Source organism: Sus scrofa, chromosome 1 (assembly GCF_000003025.6).
Source record: "Sus scrofa isolate TJ Tabasco breed Duroc chromosome 1, Sscrofa11.1, whole genome shotgun sequence".
NCBI classification, from domain to species: Eukaryota; Metazoa; Chordata; class Mammalia; order Artiodactyla; family Suidae; genus Sus; species Sus scrofa.
In genome coordinates, this window is record NC_010443.5 from 52832966 (window position 1) to 52857669 (window position 24704).

A 24704-nucleotide genomic window follows, 5' to 3' on the forward strand; every position below is an offset into this window, starting at 1 on the left:
TAACCATCTGTGAGATCAGAGATTATAGACACTGAATTTCAAAACTTCCCATTCAAAAACCTCTTTTTCCTTTATATGGTTGTTAAAGGATAGTTTTCCAAACAAATAAAAGTAAAATCATGATTCTTATACAGATAGAAAATAAACATGTGCTAAAGATTTTTTTTTTATAATCATTTCTATTTTTTCCATTTTAGCTGGTTTACAGTTTTCTGTCAATTTTCTACTGTATGCATGGTGACCCAGTTACATGTACCTGTATAGATTCATCACAAGTGATTAAACATAGTTCCTAGTGCTATAAAGCAGGATTCATTGCCTATCCATTCCAAAGGCAATAGTCTGCATCTATTAACCCCAGAATCCCACACCATCCCACTCCCTCCCCCTCCCCCTTGGCAACCACAAGTCTGTTCTGCTCCATGATTTTCTTTTCTGTGGAAAGGTTCATTTGTGCTGTACATTAGATTCCAGATATAAGTGATATCATATGGTATTTGTCTTTCTCTTTCTGACTTACCACTCAGCATGAGAGTCTCTAGTTCCATCCATGTTGCTGCAAATGGCATTATTTTATTCTTTTTTATGGCTGAGTAGTATTCCATTGTGTATATATCCCACATTTTTCTAATCCAGTCATCTGTCGATGGACATTTGGGTTGCTCCCAGGTCTTGGCATTGTGAATACTGCTGCAATGAACATGCAGGTGCATGTGTCTTTTTCATGGAATGTTTTGTCCAGATATATGCCCAAGAGTGGGATTGCTTTGTCATATGGTAGGTAGTTCTATGCATAGTTTTCTTTTTTTTTTTTTTTTTTGGTCTTTTTGCTATTTCTTGGGCTGCTCGTGCGGCATATGGAGGTTCCCAGGCTAAGGGTCCAAACGGAGCTGTAGCCACCGGCCTAAGCAAGAGCCACAGCAACGCGGGATCCGAGCCGCGTCTGCAACCTACACCACAGCTCATGGCAATGCAGGATCCTTAACCCACTGAGCAAGGGCAGGGACCAAACCGGCAACCTCATGGTTTCCAGTCGAATTCGTTAAGCACTGTGCCACAACGGGAACTCCTATGCATAGTTTTCTAAGGTACCTCCATACTGTTTTCCACAGTGGTTGTACCAGCATACTTTCCCACCAACAGTGCAAGAGGGTTCCCTTTTTTCCACACCCCCTCCAGCATTTGTTATTTGTGGCCTTATTAAGGATGATCATTCTGACTGGTGTGAGGTGGTACCTCATGGTAGATTTGATTTGCATTTCTCTAATAATCATTGATGTTGAGCATTTTTTTATGTGCTGTTGGCCATCTGTATATCTTCTTTGGAGAAATATCTATTCAGGTCTTTTGCCCATTTTTCCATTGTGTTGTTGGCTTTTTTGCTGTTGAGTTGTATAAGTTGCTTGTATATTCTAGAGATTAGGCCCTTGTCAGTTGCATCATTTGACACTGTTTTCTCCCATTCTGTAAGTTGTCTTTTTGTTTTCTTTTTGGTTTCCTTTGCTGTGCAAAAGCTTGTCAGTTTGATTAGGTCCCTTTGGTTTATTTTTGCTTTTATTTCTGTTGCTTTGGGAGACTGACCTGAGAAAATATTCATGAGGTTGATGTCAGAGAATGTTTTGCATATGTTCTCTTCTAGGAGTTTGTTGGTGTCTCGTCTTATATTTAAGTCTTTCAGCCATTTTGAGTTTATTTTTGTGCATGGTGTGAGGGCATGTTCTAGTTTCATTGATTTGCATGCAGCTGTCCAGGTTTCCCAGCAATACTTGCTGAATAGGCTTTCTTTTTCCCATGTAGTGTTCTTGCCTCCTTTGTCAAAGATTAATTGATGATAGGTGTCTGGGTTTATTTCTGGGTTCTCTATTCTGTTCTTTTGGTCTCTATGTCTGTTTTGGTACCAAAACCATACTGTTTTGATGACTGTGGCTTTGTAAAACTGAAGTCTGGGAGAGTTATGCCTCCTGCTTGGTTTTTGTTCCTCAGAATCACTTTGGCAATTCTGGATCTTTTATGGTTCCATATAAATTTTTGGATTGTTTGTTCTAGTTCTGTGAAAACTGTCATGGGTAATTTGATAGGGATTGCATTGAATCTGTAGATCACTTTGGGTAGTATGGTCATTTTTACAATATTAATTTTTCCGGCCCAGGAGCATTGGATATCTTTCCATTTCTTTGTGTCTTCTTTGATTTCCTTGACTAATCTTTTATAGTTCTCAGCATATAAGTCTTTCACCTCCTTGGTCAGGTTTATTCCAGGTATTTGATTTTTGGTGGTACAATTTTAAAAGGTATTATATTTTTGTATTCCTTTCTAATAGAACTCTTGTCAAGGACCACGATATTTGTCAGGGCTTGTGGGCAGCAGAACTTGGTATGTTTGTTGATTGCATAGCAGCAATAAAATGAATAAGAATGACAATTATATTCCTAGGAAGATTTTTTCCCTTAAATCATCAGAGTAAAGGTCTATAGGATTGTACCTTTGGTAACAAAGCATTCAGTTTTATTAACCTTTTTTTTTTTTTTTTTGTCTTTTTTAGGGCCATACCCGCAGAATATGGAAGTTCCCGGGCTAGGGGTCAAATCAGAGCTGCAGCTGCCAGCCTACACCACAGCTGCAGAAATGCAGGATCCAAGCCATGAATGTGATCTACACCACAGCTCACAGCAACGCCAGATCCTTAACCCACTGAGTAAGGCCAGGGGTGGAACCCGCATCCTCATGGATACTAGTCAGGTTCATTACCAGTGAGCCACAGTGGAAACTCCCAACCATTTTTTATTGAAGTATAGTTAACTTACAATGTTGTGTTAATTTCAGGTATACAGCGAAGTGATTCAGATATGTATATATGTTTGTTTTCTATGTCTGTGGGTCTGTTTCTGTTTTGTAAATAAGTTCATTTGTATCATATTTTAGATTCCACATATAAGCGATATCATGTATTTACCTTGGTCTGGCTTACTTCACTTAGTATGATAATCTCTAGGTCCATCCATGTTGCTGCAAATTGCATTATTTTATTCTTTTTGTGGCTAAGTAATATTCCATTGTATGTATGTACCACATCCATTCCTCTGTCAATGTACATTTATCCATTCCTCTGTCAATGTACATTTAGGTTGCTTCCATGTCTTAGCTATTTTAAATAGTGCTGTAATGAACATTGGGATGCGTGTATCTTTTCAAATTAGTGTTTTCTCCAGATATGTGCCCAGGAGTGGGATTGCAGGATCATATGGTAACTCTATTTTTAGTTTTTTAAGGAAACTCCATACCATCTTCCATAGTGACTGAACTAAGTTCCCACCAACAAGGAAGATTCCCCTTTCACCACACCCAGAAATTATTATGTGTAGATTTTTTAATGTTGGCCAATCTGACTGGTGTGATACCTCATTGTAGTTTTGATTTGCATTTCCCCAATAATGAGTGATGTTCAGCATCTTTTCATATTCCTACTGCTCATCTGTGTGTCTTCTTTGGAGAAATGTCTGTTTAGATCTTCTCCCCTTTTATTGATTGAGATATTTATTCTATTTTATATATATATAAAGTTGCTTGAACTGTTTGTATATTTTGGAAATTAATTTCTTGTTGGTAATTTCCATCTAGGAGACAGATCCAAAAAATATTTCTGCAGTTTATGTCATAGAGTGTTCTATGTTTTCCTCTAGGAGTTTCATGACATCCTATCTTACACCAATCTTACATTTGGGTCTTTAATGTATTTTTACTTTATTTTTGTGTATGGTGCTGGAGAATGTTCTAACTTCATGCTTTTATATGTAGCTGTCCAGTTTCCCCAGCACCACTTATTGAAGAGACTATCTTTTCTCCATTGTATTCTTGCCTCCTTTGTCATAGATTAGTTGACCATAGGTGTGTAGGTTTATTTCTGGGTGTTCTATCCTGTTCCATTGATCTATATGTCTGTTTTTGTGCCGGTACCATACTGTCTGGTTACTGTAGCTTTGCAGTATAATCTGAGGTCTGAGAGCCTCCAGCTGTGTTTTTCTTTCTCAAGATTGTTTTGGCTGTCTGGGGTACTTTGTGTTTCCATACAAATTTTTAAATATTTTCTTCTAGTTGTGTGAAAAATGCCATTGGTAATATGATAGGGATTGCACTGAATCTGTAGATTGCCTTGGGTAGTATAGTCATTTTGACAATATTGATTCTTCCAATCCAAAAACATGGTATATCTTTCCATCTATTTGTGTCGTCTTCAATTTATTTATTTTTATTTATTTATTTATTTATGTATTTATTTACGTCTTTTGTCTTTTTAGGGCCACAGCCACTGAATATGGAGGTTCCCAGGCTAGGGGTCCAATCAGAGCTACAGCTGCTGGCCTATGCCACAATCACAGAAACATGGGATCTGAGCCACATCTATGACCTACACCATAGCTCATGCCAACACTAGATCTTTGGCCACTGAGCAAGGCCAGGGATCAAACCCATGTCCTTATGGATGCTAGTTGGGTTCATTAACCACTGAGCCATGACAGGAACTCCTGTCTTCAATTTCCTTCATCAGTGTCTTATACTTTTTGACATTCAGGTCTTTTGCCTCCTTAGTCAGGTTTATGCCTAGATAGCAAAGCATTCTATTGGTTTAATAATTTGGTTCTCAACTCCTCCTCCTCCACTACAAGCAATAATGGCCTTTTGAAAGGAGAAAAGTGGAAAATCCAAAGGAGAGCAGTCATCTGAGATTCTTAAAATACTTTTTATGTGTAGAGAACAAAAGAGAATCTATGACTCATGGTAGGATAAACTGTGTAAACTGAGCAAATAGGAGGCTTTTCTAGTCAACAGGGGGAAGACAAATTATTATCCCAGCCCTCAAAGCAAAGACCTGAATTTAAATATAGTTTTTGCTTCTCTCTGATAATTCTAATGTGCTTGGATGACTGAGACACTCAGGTGCCCCTTCTCCATTGAGATGCAACTGTTGATGAATCTACCTGGCAGCTGTTCCAGGAAACCTCCCTTCCATCAATCTTCCTTTCTCCTTATCACAAATCAGAATCATTGTATTATATGTTTTTTTTAAATTACTCAGTGAATTTTATTACATTTATAGTTGTACAATGATCATCACAACCCAATTTTATAGCATTCCCAAACCCCCAGCACATCCCCCATCCCCCAACCTGTCTCATTTGGAAACCATAAGTTTTTCAAAATCTGTGAGTCAGTATCTGTTCTGCAAAGAAGTTCATTGTGGTTTTTTTTTTTTTAGATTTCGCATGTAAGTGATGGCATTTGATGTTAGTGTCTCACTGTCTTCCTGACTTCATTTAACCTGATAATTTCTGGGTCCATCCATGCTGCTGCAAATGCCATTATTTCTTTCCTTTTAACAGCTGAGTAATATTCCCTTGTGTGTATGTACCTCATCTTCTTTATTCACTCTTCTGTCAATGGACATTTAGGTTGTTTCCATGTTTTGGTTATTGTGTAGAATGCTCTTGATGTGGCCTCCTCTTTGTCTTTTGTAGTAGGATATCTCTTTGAAAGTTTCCAGTCCATTTGGTTGAAGGTTGTTCAGCATTTGGCTGTAATTTTGTTGTTTTTATGAGAGAAGGTGAGCTCCAGTCCTTCAATTCTGCCATCTTCCCGAATCACTGTATTATATGTTAAATGGTGTGTGGGAAACTCTCAATATACCTCTCACTTAGTCACCAGCTTATTTCTGTTGCCAGAAAAAACCACAAAGCATGTTTTCAAGATCATCTCTATGCCTTGCAGGGAAAAACAGCATCTATTCATTGATTTCCATTTCAGGAGTGCTCTTTTGACTGAAGTTTAATCTGTATTTAATAGGGTTTTTGAATGGCCTAATTATGTCTCTATTTTAAAAAAAATCTAGTCTTGACTACAAGAGTGAAAATTTTCTAAGACATTGAGCTTCTAGGAATAAAAAGGCCTTGTTGGTCCATAGTGGGTCTGTTAGTATTAACTGACCCATTAATGAAACTGTCTGAAGCCTAAAAAGACACAAAAAGCAAACAAAAGAGCTTATTACTTTTGTTCTTTATAAGAACATACACTAGGTCTCCAGAGTGAAGTAAAGTAAATTTAGAATACTATACCTTTTTATAGTACATTACCGAAGACCTTAACAAAATATATGTCTGGATTTTTTTTTTTTTTGGCTACACCCATGGCATGTAGAAGTTCCCAGGCCAAGGATCAAACCCATGCCACTACAGTAATAACAAGTCACAGCTGTGACAACACCGAGTCCTTTACCACTATGCCACCAGGGAACTCTTGGATACTTTTTAGATAAAATTGTCCATGCTGCACTTAATGGACATCTTGCTAACTAAGGAAGTATCCAAAATAAATAAGGAAATGAAAGCATCCTGAATTGGAATGTTTCTTAGTGCTAGGCTTTGGTGAAAAAAGAAAATCCCCATTTATTTTTTAAAAAAGCCCAGGAGTTATTGCCACAGCTGTGGCATATGCTGCAGCTGCACCTTGGATTTGATCTTTGGCCCTGGGAACTTCCATATGCTGCAAGTGCAGCCAAAAAAAAAAAAATCCCAAAGTATCAACATTAAGTACAAAATGCAATTGGTAGTTTATGGATGCTGTATCCCAGTAAATTCTAAATGTTAAATATCAAATACCAAACTCCTTCCATTAAGAAGATGATGAGGGCTGTCCCCCAAACCAACTTTGGCAGGAACACATAGTACAGTCAGTGCTGCTCAAAGCCAGTGACAATTTGAGGAACTTTGGTCCTTGAAAATAATTCCATACTAATTAACAACAATACTCAGCTCATTGAATAAGTGGGATAATTGACATAAAGGGCCTGGTACAAAGACCAGGGTAGGTGTCCAATCAAAGATGGTTTCTGCTGGTGGTATGGGCATCCCGTTGTAGGTGTGAAGTGAAGGTATCTCTGCAGCAAAGGAAAATGAGCTGTATCTTCCTGATGGATCCACAAGGGGCTTGGGAATTGGGGTTTCGGTAAAAAGATGTTCTGGGTTCTGAAGTAGCAACTAAAGGGCATTGATAACAGTGGGAGTGGAGTGGATGGAGGAGACATCACTAGTGACTGAGGCCCTGGCAGCTGTAGGAAAAGAGGATCTTCTGATTGCCCAGCAGAGCTCCATATAATGTTATCTCCTATTATTATTTTCCTCCTTTTCAGTTGCTTTAGGTTTATTCTGAAATAGCTTAAGATTTGGTCCTCCTGAAGTAATTTTTCCCAGTAATGACGTATTCTTGAAGGCCAGTTTGTCCTCTTTCTATTTACTGCTATTCCTGTGATGAAGATACATTTATGGGCTTTTTATTATTATTATTATTTATTTATTTATTTATTGCTTTTTAGGACTGCACCTGCAGCATGTAGAAGTTCCCAGGCTAGGGGCAAATTGGAGCTGCAGCCACCAGCCTACACCACAGCCACAGCAACACAGGATCCAAGCCAAGTTTGTGACCTACACAACAGCTCAGGGCAATTCCAGATCCTTATCCCACTGAGCAAGGCCAGGGAACGAACCCCCATCCTCATGGATCCTAGTCTGGTTTGATGGATCCTAGCCAGGTTTGTTAACCACTGAGCCATGAAGGGAACTCCCTGGGCTCCTGTTGTGGTTCAGCGGTAATTAACCTGACTAGTATCCATGAGGATTCAGGTTCATTCTCTGGCCTCACTCAGTGAGTTAAGAATCAGGTGTTGCCTTGAGCTTCACTGTAGATCACAGACATGGCTTGGATCTGGCATTGCTGTGGCTGAAGTATAGGCCTACAACTGCAGCTCCAATTCAACCCGTGGCCTGGGAACATCCATGTGCCACAGGTGCAGCCCTTAAAAATAAATAAATATGCATACAGCAGCAGATAGTAGAGATCTACTTTTGAGTAAGCATCTGAATACAGCCTCCACCTGAGACCATGTGCTTGAAATGATGACTTCAGGTATGTAGAAGGATTTGATGTCAGCCAGAGGTAGTCTCTGAATTTTAGAATTTTTCTTCAAGAGAACAATAGAGAAAGCTCTGTGTACAATGACACTCAACAGGTTGTTTAGCCCAAATATATGCCATGAGTTTTATCCCCCTGAAAAACCTATAAGAAATGGTACAGAGTTGTAGAAAGAGCAAAAATTCCCTTGTCCTTGATAATACCAGTTACCCTTCTGAGAATCAGAGCTCCTTACATCAGGTTCACCTGGACAAAGTGTTTTCTGCAGCCTCTTACAAGCTGTTGTTTTCTAAACCAGTGCTGGTACAGTAAATAAAATTTAAATGTTTCTTACTACCAATGCATTACCTTATGGTATCAAAGCTTTTCTTGGCCATGAGATAATCAATACACCAGTTCCTAACTTATTCAAGAACATTATTAACTACCAAGCAAAAACTGAAACACACATACACAAGCCATTACCCACAAAAACAGCCTAGTTGTCATTAACCTCTGCAAGACCGATGCCTACCTCAGTGGCATGGACTTACGGAGTACATTGGTCATAAGTCTCTTTGGGTAATTCTTTCCTAAGAAATCTCTCCCTTTTGGGAGTCCCCATTGTGGCACAGCAGATATGAATCTGACTAGTATCCATGAAGGTATAGGTTCAATCCCTGGCCTTGCTTCATGGGTCAGGGATCCAGCATTGCAGTGAGCTGTGGTGTAGATCACAGGCTCAGCTTGGATCCTGTGTTGTTGTGGCTGTGGTGTAGGCCAGCAGCTGTAGCTCCGATTGATTCGACCCCTAGTCTGGGAACTTCCATGTGCTAAGGGTGTGGCCCTACAAAGCAAAAAAAAAAAAGAAGAAAAGAAAGAAAGAAAAGAAATCTTTCCCTTTTATATTGTCATCATACACATGACTCTGGGCACTTTTGCTCAGTATTATTCCATAAGCATTGAGCACATGCTGTATTGAAAAAGTCAGTCAGAATTACAGTCAGGAGACCAGGGTTCATGCCCCGTCATTGTGATTTAGTGGAGGTGTGATATTAAGCAATGATTTAATATCTCTGTAAAACTGAGAAAATATTACACAAACACGAAGTAGCTGTGTGTATTAAGTGAGATTAGGACCTGTATAGCTACTTTATTAAGCACCAGACAGACGTTCATCACTACTGTTGTTACATATTTGACTATAAGCCTGGAAGAACAGTATCGAATGCTAATACCCTAAGCTACCTGCCACAACAGAACCCAAATTTTTTTTTTTTTTTGTCTTTTTGCTATTTCTTTGGGCCGCTCCCGCGGCATATGGAGGTTCGCAGGCTAGGGGTCGAATCAGAGCTGTAGCCCCCGGCCTACACCAGAGCCACAGCAACGTGGGATCCGAGCCGCGTCTGCAACCTACACCACAGCTCACGGCAACGCCGGATCGTTAACCCACTGAGCAAGGGCAGGGACTGAACCCTCAACCTCATGGTTCCTAGTTGGATTCGTTAACCACTGCGCCATGATGGGAACTCCAGAGAACCCAAATTTTAAGATGCTACTACTTCAGGAGTTTCTGATGTTTGAAAATCAAAATCTTTCTGACCTGCTAGTTCAAGGTGACCAAATTTCAAAATGAACTTCACAGATTTTGTGACTTCCACTTGCTGAGACATTCAGAAAGTGGCCCAAAGAGAAGAGAAGGAAAGAAAAGAGACTAGAAAAAAGAAAAAAAGAACACAGAAGAGAGGCGGGAGGAGACTGTCAATCAACTGTCAATATGAATCTTCCTCACTTAAAGGACCTCCTTAGGAACCATTATGCCCTTTTGGCAGGAATGTAAATTGGTGCGGCCACTAAGGAAAAACTTCAAAAATATTAAGGATTTAATAAAGATGCCTCAAAAATATTAAAAATAGAACTACCACATAGTCTGACAATTCTACTCCTAAGTATTTACCCAAAGAAAACAAAAACACTAACTGGAAAAGTTACAGGCACCCCATGTTCATTGCAGCATTATTTACAATAGCCAAGACATGGAAGCAACCCCAAGTGCCCATCAATAGATGAACAGATAAAGAGGATGTGGAATATATATATGTATATATATAGCCATAAAAAAAGAATATTAGCCAGGATTATTAGCCATAGAAAAGGATGAAATCTTGCCCTTGTCAGCAACATGGATGGAAAAGAATCTGAAAAAGAATATATATCTGTCATGGCGCAGCAGAAACGAATCCAACTAGGAACCATGAGGTTGCAGATTCGATCCCTGACCTCACTGAGTGGGTTAAGGATCTGATGTTGCTGTGAGCTGTGGTGTAAGTCACAGATTCAACTCAGATCCTGCATTGCTGTGGCTGTGGTATAGGCCGGCAGCTGTAGCTCCAGTTGGACCAGAATATGTATATAAAACAATCACTTTGCTGTAGACTTGAAATTAATACAACATTGTAAGTCAACTATACTTCAATAAAAAAATTTTTTTTCTCTTTATAGGGCCACACCTGTGGCATATGGAAGTTCCCAGGCTAGGGGTTGAATCAGAGCTATAGCTGTTGGCCTACACCACAGCCAAAATAACACAGGATCCAAGCTAAGTCTGTGACCTACACCACAGCTCACAGCAATACCGGGTCCATCATTGAGTGAGGCTAGAGATCGAACCTGCATCCTCGTGGATGCTAGTCAGGTTTGTTACCACTGAGCCACAATGGGAACTCCAATAAAAATAATTTTTTAAAAGTCAGTGAACAGGAATCAATAATAAATAAATAAATACATAAATTTTAAAAACTGAACTACCTAGGAGTTCCCGTCGTGGCTTAGCGAGTCATGAACCCAACTAGTATCCATGAGGATGCGGGTTTGATCTTTGACCTTTCTCAGTGGGTTAATGATCTGGTGTTGCTGTGAGCTGCAGTGTAGGTTGCAGACATGGCTAGTATCTGGTGTTGCTGTGGCTGTGGTGTAGGCAGCTCTGATTCAACCCCTAGTCTGGGAATTTCCATATGCCATGGATTCAGCCCCCAAAAAAAGGAAAAAAGGTAAACTTAACTTTCCAGCAGCTGTTAAGCAACATAACTCTTATAAGTTCTGGAAGTAGTCAAAAATGAAATTCTGCCTAATAGAGTGGATTTCCTCCAGTCATGATTTCCACCAACCCCTGAAGATCACATGTGCAAACTATCAAGCTCCTCTGAAACAGGAAGCTGTTCCAGTAGCTCCCCTGAAGAGCTGATGTCTTTGGGGTTCTGTGTGAGCCTTCCTCTGACTTTAGATCCAAATGAAACTAATCACTGCTGGGTTCAGCCACTGGAAGGTGAATGATTTCTGGAAAACAAAAGCAGGTTCATTGTTGAGCACAAGTGCAGGAGGATAAGCCACGAGGGCTACTCAGTTCCTGTGCGAAGGGACCAGCTTACAGACATGCACAGGGCCTCCCATGTGCTCAGAAAAGAGAAGAAACATCAGTGTAGCTGTGCTATTCCAAGGAGACATGCCAGTACCTCTAGGACAGTTGGACCTGAAAGTTGAGAAAATCAGCGACCTTCATGTAGACCTCATCCAAGGATGATTTTATCCAATGCCTTGAAAAGTGGGCAGCCAGATCCAGTAGATGGGTCAGTGTTCTCCAGGAAGCTCCATTGTGCTCTTTGCAGCCACAAGAAGTGAAAGGATGTGCCCTCCAGACACAAAGCAAAGGAAACATGCACCACCAGCCCTGGCACCCTACTGCCAGATCCTTCTCAAGCCTCACCTGGCCACAGAAGTCTGCTTACACTCTCAGCCAAGCTCTCAATCCTCTAAGAGGGGGCAGCCCTGAATTCAGAATAAGGGCGCAGCACCCTTTACTCAGACTGAGCACATGCTCACTTGGCTTTGTCTCATTCTCCCGCATTTGGAGGCAGCAGTTTAAAACCAAGAAGAACAAGTCAGATGTGGGATTGGAATGGAAAGCAGATGACACAGGCAGTGTTATTGCTGTGACCAAACTATGACCTTTCTCCTTCTGCTTGATTAAGCTCTTTAAGAGAAGCAGAGTAGATTAAAGTCTTCCCCACATACTTGAGATTAGGAACCTGTAATAAAATTGACTTAGGAATGTTTTTTTCTCAAGGAATTCCTTTGCAAATCCCCTACTGATACTGCTGGTGACAACTTGGCTGCTGGGTTCCAGTACCAGTTCCCTCTCTCCCACCTCAGATGAGCCTCCTCTGCCCAGGAAGCCTCTGGTTGGTTTTCCAGCAAATTTCTCTCACACCCTCACTGCCTGAGCCCTTCCCTTGTTCCAAGATTTTCTCCACCCCAGGTGATGCTACCTTGTCCTTCACTGGAATTGAAGGGAACTAACTATCCAGTCCTGCCCTCCACTCACACTGTGTTCATGTCTCCCCCCTACAGTGGAAGACGTGTCCTTCCATGCTGCCAAGGCCAACCCCTCCACTGCACCCTTAACCCTATGGGAACCCTTTACCCTCATAATGCCACCACACCTTCCCCCTTCAGTCTCAGTCTCTCTGAAAATATGCACAGATACATCCTAGAAATCTTCCTCTCAAGTCAGAGATCACTGGGAGTTCTTGAGCTCTACTTCTCTGTTGCCAGTGTTCTTGAAAGGATTCTTTGTTTATTTCCTAAATATTTATTGAGTTCCTCTTACTCTATGGCAAACATTGTGCTGGATATTAAAAAGAAAACAATGAGTAAAGACACAGCCCCTACTTCTAGTAGAGGAAATAAGGACCCCCTCCCCAAAGAAAAGTAGAGCATACTAGCCCTCAGGATAAGTGCTATTATGAAATGAGCAGAGTAGAGAGACCAAAAGCCCTGCCATAGAATGTGGGCAGGGAAGCCTTTCTGAGAATGGGGTGTTTTGGATAAGATCTTAAGGATGAGAAGGAGCCCCAGGAAGAGATGGGGACAGAATGTGCAAAGGCCCTGAGGCAGAGATACCCTGGCCTGCCTGAGGAGCTGAAAGGATACTATGGTTAAAGTCCAGTGTGAGCAAGGGTGAGACCAAGATGACCTTGGAGACGTAGGCAGAGACTAGGTCATGTGGTCCATAGTTAGGAGCTTAGAATTTATTGTGAATTCAGTGAGTGGCCCATTGAAGGGTTTTTAGAGAGGAATAAAGAAATAATACCCCTTGCAGGTGTGTAGGGAAGGAACCTGAGAGAGGCAAAAGCAGAAAGGACAATTAAGAGACATCTGTATACGTATAGCTGATTTACTTTGCTCTAAACCTGAAGCTAATACAAGATTATAAGTCAACTATACCCCAATAAATTTACAGAAACAGCCACAAAGAGACAGTGGCACATGATTTATAAGAGTGAGGACACAACCAGCCTCAGGGTCCATAGACATGAATGGATAAGGAAGTTGTGGTGCATATATGCATACAAAGAGATAATACTCAGCTATAAAAAAGCAAGGAAACCCTGCCATTTGTGACAACATGGATGAACCTTGAAGGCTAAGTGAAATAAATCAGAGAAAGACAAATACTGTATGATCTCACTTATAGGTGAAGTCTTAAAAAAAAAAAAAGTTTAAAAAGAGATCATATTGGAGTTCCCGTCGTGGCGCAATGGTTAACGAATCCGACTAGGAACCATGAGGTTGCGGGTTCGGTCCTTGCCCTTGCTCAGTGGGTTAATGATCCGGCGTTGCCGTGAGCTGTGGTGTAGGTTGCAGACGTGGCTCGGATCCCACGTTGCTGTGGCTCTGGCGTAGGCCGGTGGCTACAGCTCCGATTAGACCCCTAGCCTGGGAACCTCCATATGCCGCAGAAGCGGCCCAAAGAAATAACAAAAAAAAGACAAAAAAAAAAAAAAAAAAAAAAAAAAAAAGAGATCATATTTATGGTTTGCAGAGATGGAGGGTGGTGGGGGGAGGATTTAGAAGAAGGTGGTCAAAAGGTACAGACTCCCAATTATAAGTACCAGGGAGGTTAGTACAACATGGTGATTATAGTTAGCTCTGCTGTGTGGTAGATAGGAAAGTAAGAGTTCTCATCACAAGAAGAACATTCCTATTTTCTTCTTTTTATTATTATATCTATATGAGATGACGGATGTTAACGAAACCTATTGTGGGAATTCCATGGTGGTACAGCAGGTTAAGGATCTGGCATTGTCACTGCTGTGGCTCAGGTTCGATCCCTGGCCTGGGAACATTCACATGTTGTGGGCACAGCCAAAAAAAAAAAAAAGAAAAAAGGATAAAAAATTACATTAAAAAAAAACCCTATTGCAGTCATCATTTCACTGTATATGTAAATCGAACCGTTGTGCTGTACACCTTAAACTTCAGCAGTGATGTGCGTCAAGTCTTTCTTAATAAAACCACCACCCTGTGCCCAATTCCAAAACCCAAATCTATGCCAGCTTCAATCTCTCTCAAGACTCAAGCCTGATCTTAATTCCTTATTCAACATTTCTAGATCCACATCATACTGATATTTTAAAAACCCTTATATGAAAACCACTCTTCATCTTTTCTCCAAAAACTTCTCTTTCTTGTTATCATATTTCTATTTATGGGGCAGTCATCATCCCACTTGGAATGTTCAGGTCCTGCTGACTTAGTCTTCCCCTTCCTCCCAGAGCATCTGTGGGTGTGCTTCTGTTGAGCTTCCTAAGATCTTCTCTTTGCTCTCCACCTCCTTACTGCCCCCAGCCACTGTTCCCATTCTGTCGCATCACCACTCCACTAGATCGACAGGACCTCCTTGGTGCTTTGTTCCAAGGAATGTGAGCAGCCCCTGGAGCAGTGTGACCATGGGAGAGACGGGACCCAAAGATCATTTGTCAAAGATACTTCTTGATCCAGCTTTAGCATCACTAGTTAACCTTCGGACCTACCCTGTTCCAGCCCAACTGATTAGAACCCACCCTGTTTATCTCACTGCTGTGCAGCTACTCACCTGTTTCCTCTCCTTGCATCACTGTCTTCATCATTTCTGCCTCTCAAAATACTACCCCTCCTTCAAAGCCTGAGTATGATGACATCTTCCTCAACAAAGCTTCCTCAACGCCTCCCCCAAACTGGTAATCTTTGAATTCGCACAGCAGATTATTTGTGCTTTCATCATGAAACCTGTCTTGCCCTATTTTGTGTTTAATCATTTGTGTGTGACATAAGTCCCCTCTTATACCATAAATACTTTGGGACAGGAACCATGTACCTCTCATTTTTGTTCCACTACAGATGAAAACACGTACCTCGCACACACCAACCAGGAAATGCCTGCCAGGGTTATAAGTGGACAGCCTTAATTAACATAAATTATTGTTTTGTGTACTGATCCAGTCCTAAATCCATGGTGTTATCATTTCTGCATCACTGATGGTTATCCACTTACTTAAATAACCTTCCTTTGAATATACTTAGAAAAGATGGAAAATTGTGTTATAAGGGAGGAACAAGTTATGTAGGTTATTCCCTTCCTTAAACAAAGAGAAGTTCTGTTATGCGTCATGGAAAATTAAAGCACAGTAATAAAATGTGCCCACAAGACTTGTTGAATAATGATTTAGTGGGAACGTTGCTTTGCCTCCTATTCATGGGTCCTAACTTTCCTCTCAAGTACTTAAGCTGCATGTCCTATTTATTTTGTTTTTAGATAACATTGACAACGATTGGCTATGGAGACAAAACCCCCCTGACTTGGCTGGGAAGGCTGCTCTCTGCAGGCTTTGCACTCCTTGGCATTTCTTTCTTTGCACTTCCTGCAGTGAGTATCTTTGCAAAAATTAAGCACTTTAAATTAGATCTTAGAGGTTTTTTAGCATGAGCTTTCACAAATTGGTATGCCCTGGAACATAGCCATATGGTTTACAAATATAATTTTTCTGATACAATGTTGACTTTTCTACATCTGTCGAGTTGGATAATTTATAAAATATGGCCTTCCCTTGGAGACACTTAATCCGAGAGATTTAAACCTCTCTAGGACCAAATAATAATTCAGATGGCATCACCTCTCAATTGACATGCTGCTAACACATGGGATGTCTGTGCAAAGATTTAAATATACCTTCTTTTAAACTAATGGCTCCAATTTGGGTGTGTAAGTTGTGTGGTACTGAAGAGATGGGTGTACATAAGTGGAATATTTACCTCTTCAGACCTGGGCCGATTAGCAGGAAGATCATCCTGCCTCTACAAGCCAGCTGCATCCAGCCCAGCAAGACACCCGTCTTACTGATGGAACTCTGGACCATTCACAGAGGTTCACCTGTGTGGCTCCGTTAGATTAAAGCTCAGACTCAGTGGTCATTCTTGAAAAGGTTTCCCAATAAAGTGACTACAATTTATATGCAAATTAAGTTAATATGTGTTGGAAATCTGAAAAACTTGCTTCCACAGAACATTCCCTAACAGTGCCAAGCAAAGTAGATTTCACCAAGGATCTTTTTATTGCAGCCTCACATGAGGAGCTGAGTTCTCACTGAGAGAATGAAAGACCAATGTTTCATGTAAACCTTAAAAAAAACAAGGTGGCTGGAGATGCCATCAAGCCTTATACACTCGCTGGCTGGCAGTGCTGTCTAATTGAAATTTAGGAGACCACATCAGCATTTTGCTAAGAAAGTCAGAGGTGGCTTATGGGCCATCCCTGTTTGAGGCTCTTTCCATCCAGAAAACCTAACGACCAAGAAATAGAAGGGAGTTTCCGTTGTGGCTTGTCAGGTTAAGGACCCAACTAGTATCCATGAGGATGCAGGTTCGATTGCTGGCCTCATTCAGTGGGTTAAAGATCCAGCATTGCCATGAGCTGCAGCTTAGGTCTCAGATGCAGCTGGAATCTGGTGTTGCTGTGGCTGTAGTGTAGGCTGGTGGCTGCAGCTCCTATTGGACCCCTAGCCTGGGAACTTATATGTGCCGCAGGTGCAGCCCTAAAAAGACAAAAATAAAAAGTAATTATTTTAATTTTTAAAAATAAAGAGCCTTTCCCCTCTGTCCCTTAAAGCCGAAAGGCTCTCCTGCACATCAAAATCAAATAGGCCACCCTTCCCAAGCTCCACAGGGTGGAGAAGGGGTCTTCTTCCCTGAGGCTGCCGCCTCAATTGGCCAAGAAGCCATCAACGCCCTGGGGGGCAGTCCCTTCTCCACCAGAGGATGCTCCCTTCCCTCCAGTTAAAGGGTGGGTACAGATATGTGCTTTTAATCTGGAGGATAACAAGGGATAAATATTTTAAATATTTACCAAGACAGTTTTCTTTCTATTTGGTGTTTATGTAGCACTTCTCAGCATAATACTAAAACTTAAAACCTAAAAATTTAAGTTACCTGATCTTAGGAAATGAATTCAAACTCGAGTTCTAAGAATTTGTATCTGTTGGCATCGATATTTCAAGGAATAGCATGTAAGTTATATTTATATAGATTTATATAACTTACAGGATACACATATATATAATATAATAGACTTTATGTTAACAGAGTTCTATTTATGTTTCTGAGCCGTGTACTCAGGGAGGTGGGAGGGGATTGGAATGGAGCCATAGTAAGACGATGAGCAGGCCTGGTGTAATAACGGTTGTAATGTACAGTCTGGCTCAAGAGACGTGCAGCAAACATTTGCCATCTACTAGTATATGTTTCCAAGCAATGCCAATGTGATTCTCACCACATTTTAGTTTGTTTGGCAGGTGCTAAGTTTGCGCTATGTTAAGGCCCGTCTTCATTTTCCAAAACAGATTTAACTCTGAACCTCATATTTACATAATGATAGTGATTGCTGTTAATTCAATGTCTACAAAATCTAAATTATGCTTCATATGAGTGGATTATCCACATAGAGGCATCTAATATAAAGAATATACGTATTATGGTGTAAATTCTACTAGTTTATAGTCTCCTACATGTTTAAACCTCATGAAAAATGACATTAAAAGGAAAATAAATAAATCTTTCCTAAATGATCTTAAGAAGCAGAAAAAAATTTTAGGAGTTATGAATGACTAGACTTGATTTGGATTTGGAAATGGATGGCCGTTTTTATACCTATAAATGGAGGCAAATGTTTAAATCTACAAATAAGATCTGACAGACCAGTCTTTCACACAGATCAGTTTGTCCTATCCCAACCTGTATAAGATTAAAAATCTCAGGCAGCAGGAGACTGAGAAAGAGATGGGCCACAGCCTTTCTGGCATCATTTCTAATTTCATGGTACAGTCATTCGTCCTGACTGGTGATAGAATCAGTCATTGCTCACTAGTAGTGATAGTATTATCCTATAGCTGTATTTTAAGCATAAATGTACTATTTATTTTCTGGTTATTGTCACAGAGGTACTCAGAATTGTGGAATCTCAAGATAAGAAGGAAGGTTAAAGGTTATCTAGAGCCCCAAAATATCCTAGCCAAGTTGTCAACAACGGAGACTTAACACTTCCCAAGGGCAAGAGACATCCCCTCACCCTCACCCCAGGCAGCCAGTACTGTCTTTGAGCAACTTCAAAAATATTAAAAAAAAAAAGAAAAATTACAGTTCTTTACCTGTGGCAAATACTGTCTGAGAGCTTAGAAGATATACCCCTCTAACCTAAGAGGTAGACTCCTTAAAGTTTAATAAAAAGCTAATAATTTATAGCTAGCAAGTACAATCCCAGACTTGAAAGCAGAGGAGTGCCATGTCCCACATCAATGAAGTGGAGACATACAGACAAAGCCTGGAGACCGAATTTAGAAAATTCCAAAAGCCAACCTCAACTCAGGACTAAGAGGAAGCATCTTGAGTCCACAAATTTAGACCAAAGCAAACTGAAAAGAGGGGCATTTTGGAAGATTGAGATGATAAGTAGAAGGAAGCAAACCTGCCAAAAAACTAATACAAACTAATATAAACAAAGACAGACCATGCTAATCTTACCAACCCCCAAATCTGTATAGGTAAGCCAGAATCAAAAAGGTGAGGAATGCTCAAAATGTGGGATTAAGACTCAGGAAAATAGAAATGTGCCCAGCAGTAACCCATGCTCTTGTCTTTATTGTAGAGACAGGCAAAATGGAAAACTTTCTATGAATTCAGAATTGAGTGTCTCTTTGTCTTATTGGGACAACTGTCCTTCCCTACTTTTACTTGCCTTTGGAAGGTGTAGATTTATAGCATCACAGAGTGTTAAAGTAGAACAGATTTTAAACCTTCCATTTCATGCATGGAAAGTGTAAAATTTGGTTGTGTCATCAAAGTGCTGGAAAAACTCCCATGTCCACATCAGTGAGACCTTAACAGTCCCAAATTTTAAATCCACCTTGTCTGTCACTGGATAGGACCATTCTATCTAAAGTTAGCATAAAGAAATGCAACAGAGAAGGCCACAGCAAAAAACTTTTTTTTTTTGTCTTTTTAGGGCCACACCTGCAGCATATGGAAGTTCCCAGGCTAGGGGTCTAATCAGAGCTGTAACTGTCAGCCTATGCCACAGCCACAGCAATGAGGGATCTGAGCCACATCTGCAACCTACACGGCAGCCCACGGCAATGCTGGATCCTTAACCCCCTGAGCAATACCAGGGATTGAACCCGAATCCTCATGGATATTGGTCGGGTTCATTACTGCTGAGCCACAGTGGGAACTCCAAAAAACATGTTTTTAAATGGTGATTGTTTTGTTTGGGATTAAGGTGCCTCCTATTATCCCAAATGAATATAGCAATGCTTGGTGATTTCCTAGAGAAGAGAAGTTGTCCCTGTTTCCTGCCCAACAACTTGCCATTGGCTGATGGTATTATAATAGAAGAAATAGCCTTTGTTTTAATAAGTAGTAAGTTTATGGACAGGTTGCATACTATTTATCTTTTCTCAGACTCATTTTAGAGGTTTTTTTTCATATTTGTATTATTTAATGGTGCTTTGGGGGAAAAAGAATTTTAAGACCTATTTTTATATTTTGTTCCAGGGCATTCTTGGCTCAGGTTTTGCATTAAAAGTGCAAGAACAGCACCGCCAGAAACACTTTGAGAAAAGAAGGAACCCGGCTGCCAACCTTATTCAGGTAAATGTCAGTGTACTAGGGAAATGGCAACATCTGGCTCAGCCACTGCTTCTGGGTCGTGTTCCAATCTCTGTGCTCGTTGCTCAGGAGAGCTACTCTTTTGTTCTATTTTTAAAAGTGAAGCTGGAATTTAATGGACAGTCTTGAATTTGGTCAAGTGCTCCCCCCTCCTGAACAGAAAAATAATATCTATTTTCCGTCAATGGTCCTTGCTTTGTTTGGATTAATAACCATGCCAGCAAGACTGGCCAGGGGTTAGCAGTCAAGTTGCACCAGGAATGACCTAACATGTCCTATGAATTACTTGGTGAAACATAATTGATCATTAAATGAAGGAGCGGAACATGGCCTTGTTCCCTGCATTGCAGTTACTTTCTGCAGCCAGATGTACGCCAGTGTTCTGAAGGACAACACATTTGTTTAGAAGGTTGAGGTTTAGTACTTGTGGGATCACTTTTAATACTATCTAGAGCCATAACCTGAAATCCTTATCTTATTTTAAGAGTTGGTGGAATCATAGAATACATAAGTGTTTGAGCATCTGAAATAATAAGCATGTTATTTGAAGCTGACTCATAATGTTTAGGTTGTTTGGCATGTAATCTTCTTTTCAATAACTCAGAATTTGCTTCAGCACTAAAAGGAATGCTTCTCTTTTTTTGCCCTTCATATCTTTGAGGAGTTGAACTACCCTAGAAACAGGTGAAAAATCAGAAATTGTATTTTTCTCTAGATCCATCCTGTGGAGTTCATATTTAATTATAGACAAGATAATTATGTCATCTGAAGTTTCTTCCCTCCCTGCCAGGCAGTGGATGATCCACTTGAAACTTGAAACCGGAGGTCTTTGGGTGACGACCTGAGGTTCATACTATAATGACAAGCACATTGTTTAATCTTACATTGTTGGTTCAAGTGGTTGGGTTGGGGGGGGGTTGGTAACCACTACACAACCCCACTTTCAGCCTTTACCTATGGCTGGAATGGGTAGCATCTCCAACAGAAGCAGAGTGAGGGAGAGAAGAGGGAGAAGGGGCTTCAATCACTTCGTGAAGGAGATGGTTTGTATTGATGACTCAGTGAGGATGTTCATTTTTACACCAAGCTGCTCTGTGTCTACTGACAAGCAAACCTTTGGGCATGACTTCTAATACAAACCACTGAGAGTTTCTGTTGTTTAAATTTCCAGGTTTTAAAAGGGGACTAAAGAGAAAGTAAAATTTGTTTTCCTGAAGGAAACAATCCCTGATAGTAAGGGTTTAAGATCTGAGGCCAAATGATGGCGCCATGATGAAAGGGGGCATCACACAAAGTACTCTGAGGCCACAAACAGAGAGCCTTCTGCCGTTTGGCACGTCCGAACTGGTTATGAGGTGTTCCCATACTTCTAAGCATTTTTCTCCTTACTGTTTGTATCTTTGCATCACCCTTTATTTATCTTTTAATTCTGGAGCAGTGTTTCCCAGCCTGTGAATTGCAGAAGTTATTCTATGGGTTCCTTGCATCCATTTCGGCAGCAAGCCCTGAACCAATAATACAGTTTACACACATCCAGGCTGCTTGCCCTCAGGAATATGGAGATGTGGTTGACATAAATAAAGTCCAGATTTATTTAAAATCCTTACTAAAGGAGTTCCTGTCATGGCTCAGTGGTAATGAACCCAGCTAGTATTCATGAGGATGCAGGTTCCATCCCTGGCCTCACCCAGTAGGTTAAGGATCCCACGTTATTGTGAGCTGTAGTGTAGGTAGCAGACATGGCTCAGATCTGGTGTTACTATGGCGTAGGCTGGCGGCTACAGCTCCAATTCAACCCCTACCCTGGGAACTTCCACATGCTACAGATGCAGCCTTAAAGAGAAAAGAAAAAAAAAAAACTTACTAAATTATTTATTAGTTGTCCGTATTGTGTATTTTCTCAATCAACACATATTCAAAGTACAACTGAAACTGACAACACTTATGACTTGAAACTAACCAGATCCCAGATTGGGACTTGAACCCACAGCTTTTAAATTAGAATCACTCACCCGGTGTCTGGACTTAACTGAGATTCAGTTTCCTTGCGCCTCAGCACAGAAGGAATTCAACGGGAGACAAAGTGATAGGCAAGAAATAGATTTATTAAAATAAGACGCTTACAAGTGATACAAGCGGGCAGGCAAGGAGACTCTGACCCAAGGATTAGATGGGCTACATTTTTATAATCCAAGGGGAGTGGGGGTGGGAAAAGACCACCTCTTCCTCTTTTTTCCAGTAGTAGCTCCTCCTTCGTATCCAGTAAGAGGGTATTTGACCCTATCGGGTCTGTCAAGGAGCTTATTCAAATCAGCGGAAGGGTGGTCCTTAAACTCCTGCCCTTGGTCTTAAAGGTAATAAACTGAGGCATATCTCATGTTTTTATTTGCAGTAAGTCTGCTTTTGATGGGTTTTTTTTTTTTTTGAGCAATTATTAACTTACAGTGATCTCCCAAAGTTCCCTAGGTTTCCTTCTCTGTCTATGGTCCCTATTGGAACTTCTACAACTACCTGTGTAACTATCCTTCTCCATTCCTATCATGACCACTTCTGTGTAGAGAGCCTTGATAATTCTGGATGTGAAGGGGGACTCTATCCAAAAACATCCTAGATGATCAGCTGTTCTGTTTGACAGTGAGCCCTTTGAGTAATTTCTTGAGCCTATATCCCTCCCGATGATATAGAGCTTAGAGCTGTGCTGCCCAGTATGTTAACAGTAGCTACAGGTGGCTGTTGACATTTAGAAATTCAGTTCCTCAGTGGCACTAGCTGTGTCTCAAGTATTCAGTAGCCATTTGTGGCTATTGGCTATCCTATTGCAGAAGACAGATGTACAGAATGATAGGGGAAGATTTCTTATCTAATGAGTCATTGTTAACTTCTAAACAAAAAAAATTTCCAGTTGAACTTAAAAAAAGATTACTGTGGCAAATCTTTGGACCAGATGCATTTATATGTCAAAGCCAAAGCAAGGCAAGGCCCTCCTCTGAGGTCACCCATAAAGAGTGAAGAGGCTGATTGCACAGTTTTACTTAAAGATTAGGATTTTACTTCATGGAACTGGATGATGTGGCATATATTGTGATCAATAATTGAACTTGTCTCAAGGTCGGTAGTAGTGGAGTGAAGTCATTATTTTTTTAAACTGAAAACTCTTAACTTTTGTTTTATTCTCAACAACAACAAAAAAGAGTACAAAATGAAAGGCTTGAAATGTTCAAGAATACCTTTAAAATCTAATCATAGTTTCATTAATCAAAATAGAATCTACTTATTTAAAAGGTTAATTATTGAAGTTCCAGTTGTGGCTCAGCAGAAATGAATCTGACCAGGAACCCTGAGGTTGCACGTTTGATCCCTGGCCTCACTCAGTGGGTTAAGGATCCGGCATTGCCATGCATGAGCTGTAGTGTAGGTCACAGACATGGCTCAGATCCAGTGTTGCTGTGGCTGTGGTGTAGGCTGGCAGCTGCAGCTCCGACTGGACCCCTAGCCTGGGAACCTCCATATGTCACGGGTGTGGCCCTAAAAAGCAAAAAAAAAAAAAGGTAATTGTTCCCCTAACCAAATGTAATTAATTTATTTATTAGACATAAGAATAATAATAGAATAATTAAGTGTATTAATCTTTTTTTTTTTGCCGTAACCCCTTGCCAGAATTCAGGGCTTTAAGCTTTGATTATGTGTTGTAGCAATTTATTTATTTTTTAAGGATGCTTTTTTTTTTATTTTTTTATTTTTGTCTTTTTAGGGCCGGCCGCATATCGAGGTTCCCAGGCTAGGGGTCTAATCAGAGCTGTGGCCGCTAGCCTACACCACAGCCACAGCAATGCCAGATGGAGCTGCATCTGCGATCTACAGCACAGCTCACAGGAACACTGGATCCTTAACCCACTGAGCAAGGCCAGGGATGGAACCTGCAACCTCATGGTTCATAGTTGGATTCATTTCCACTGCGCCACGACGGGAACAAGGATGCTTTAGATTGAAAAGCAAGCCTCATTTGCCAATCCACCCTTTTTCTTACCCAATAAACCTGCCTTGGTTTGCTGAACACACAAAGCATCAAGACCTTGAGCAATCTCGTTTGTTTTGAGCCAGAGCCACTATCTTTCTAAAGGGCACCAGAGATGCCCAAATTGCTGTGTGGTTTGGTCAGTAAAACAACTAAATTAACCAACATTTCAGGGCTTTAGGGAAAAGTTTGAAACCCCAGCAACTTGCAGCAAATTTAAATATGTCAATATCTTTGCATGATTCATTTCAATTAACTTTTCCTTTCAAGCAGAGCAGTCTGGGAAAAGAAGACAGCTCTCAGTAATGTTTTGAATACCTGCCCAGATGTCACCACCTTTATTAATAATGCCTAAGACTTGTGAAGCGCTTCTTAGTTTGCAGAGCGTTTCTAACACATTATGTCACTTGATCCCCAGGACAAGCCTGGAAAGAGCTAACTCAAATCCCTGGTATCTTGACTCTGAATCCATCACTCCTTTCAAATAGGAGCACTTGCATCTTCATATATACATCGCTGAAGCCTTGGGATTAGCATTTAAAGTTACTTCAAAAGTTTCATGTGAGGGGTTTACTTTTAGAGAGATTGGACCAGTTCAGGGTAGAACCAAGGTGCTTTACTGGAAACAGAAACAGTGGAATTAAGTGAAAGTTTGTGAAATGAATACTGACCGATGGGCTTATTTTCCTGAGGGAAGAATTAGAAGATGCTTCTATAG

The 24704-nt window shown here is 40.6% G+C and overlaps 1 protein-coding gene across 7 annotated transcripts in view; it reads left to right on the top strand.

Annotated features, from left to right (window-relative positions):
* Nucleotides 1-24704, top strand: part of KCNQ5 (potassium voltage-gated channel subfamily Q member 5) — a 504374-nt gene that overhangs the window by 397634 nt on the left and 82036 nt on the right. For all 7 annotated transcript variants that reach the window (XM_021073129.1, XM_003480275.4, XM_003480277.4 and 4 more), the window contains 2 exons: nucleotides 15572-15682; nucleotides 19858-19953. In XM_021073129.1, the coding sequence (XP_020928788.1) occupies nucleotides 15572-15682; nucleotides 19858-19953 (207 nt within the window). The remainder of the gene's footprint in view (nucleotides 1-15571; nucleotides 15683-19857; nucleotides 19954-24704) is intronic.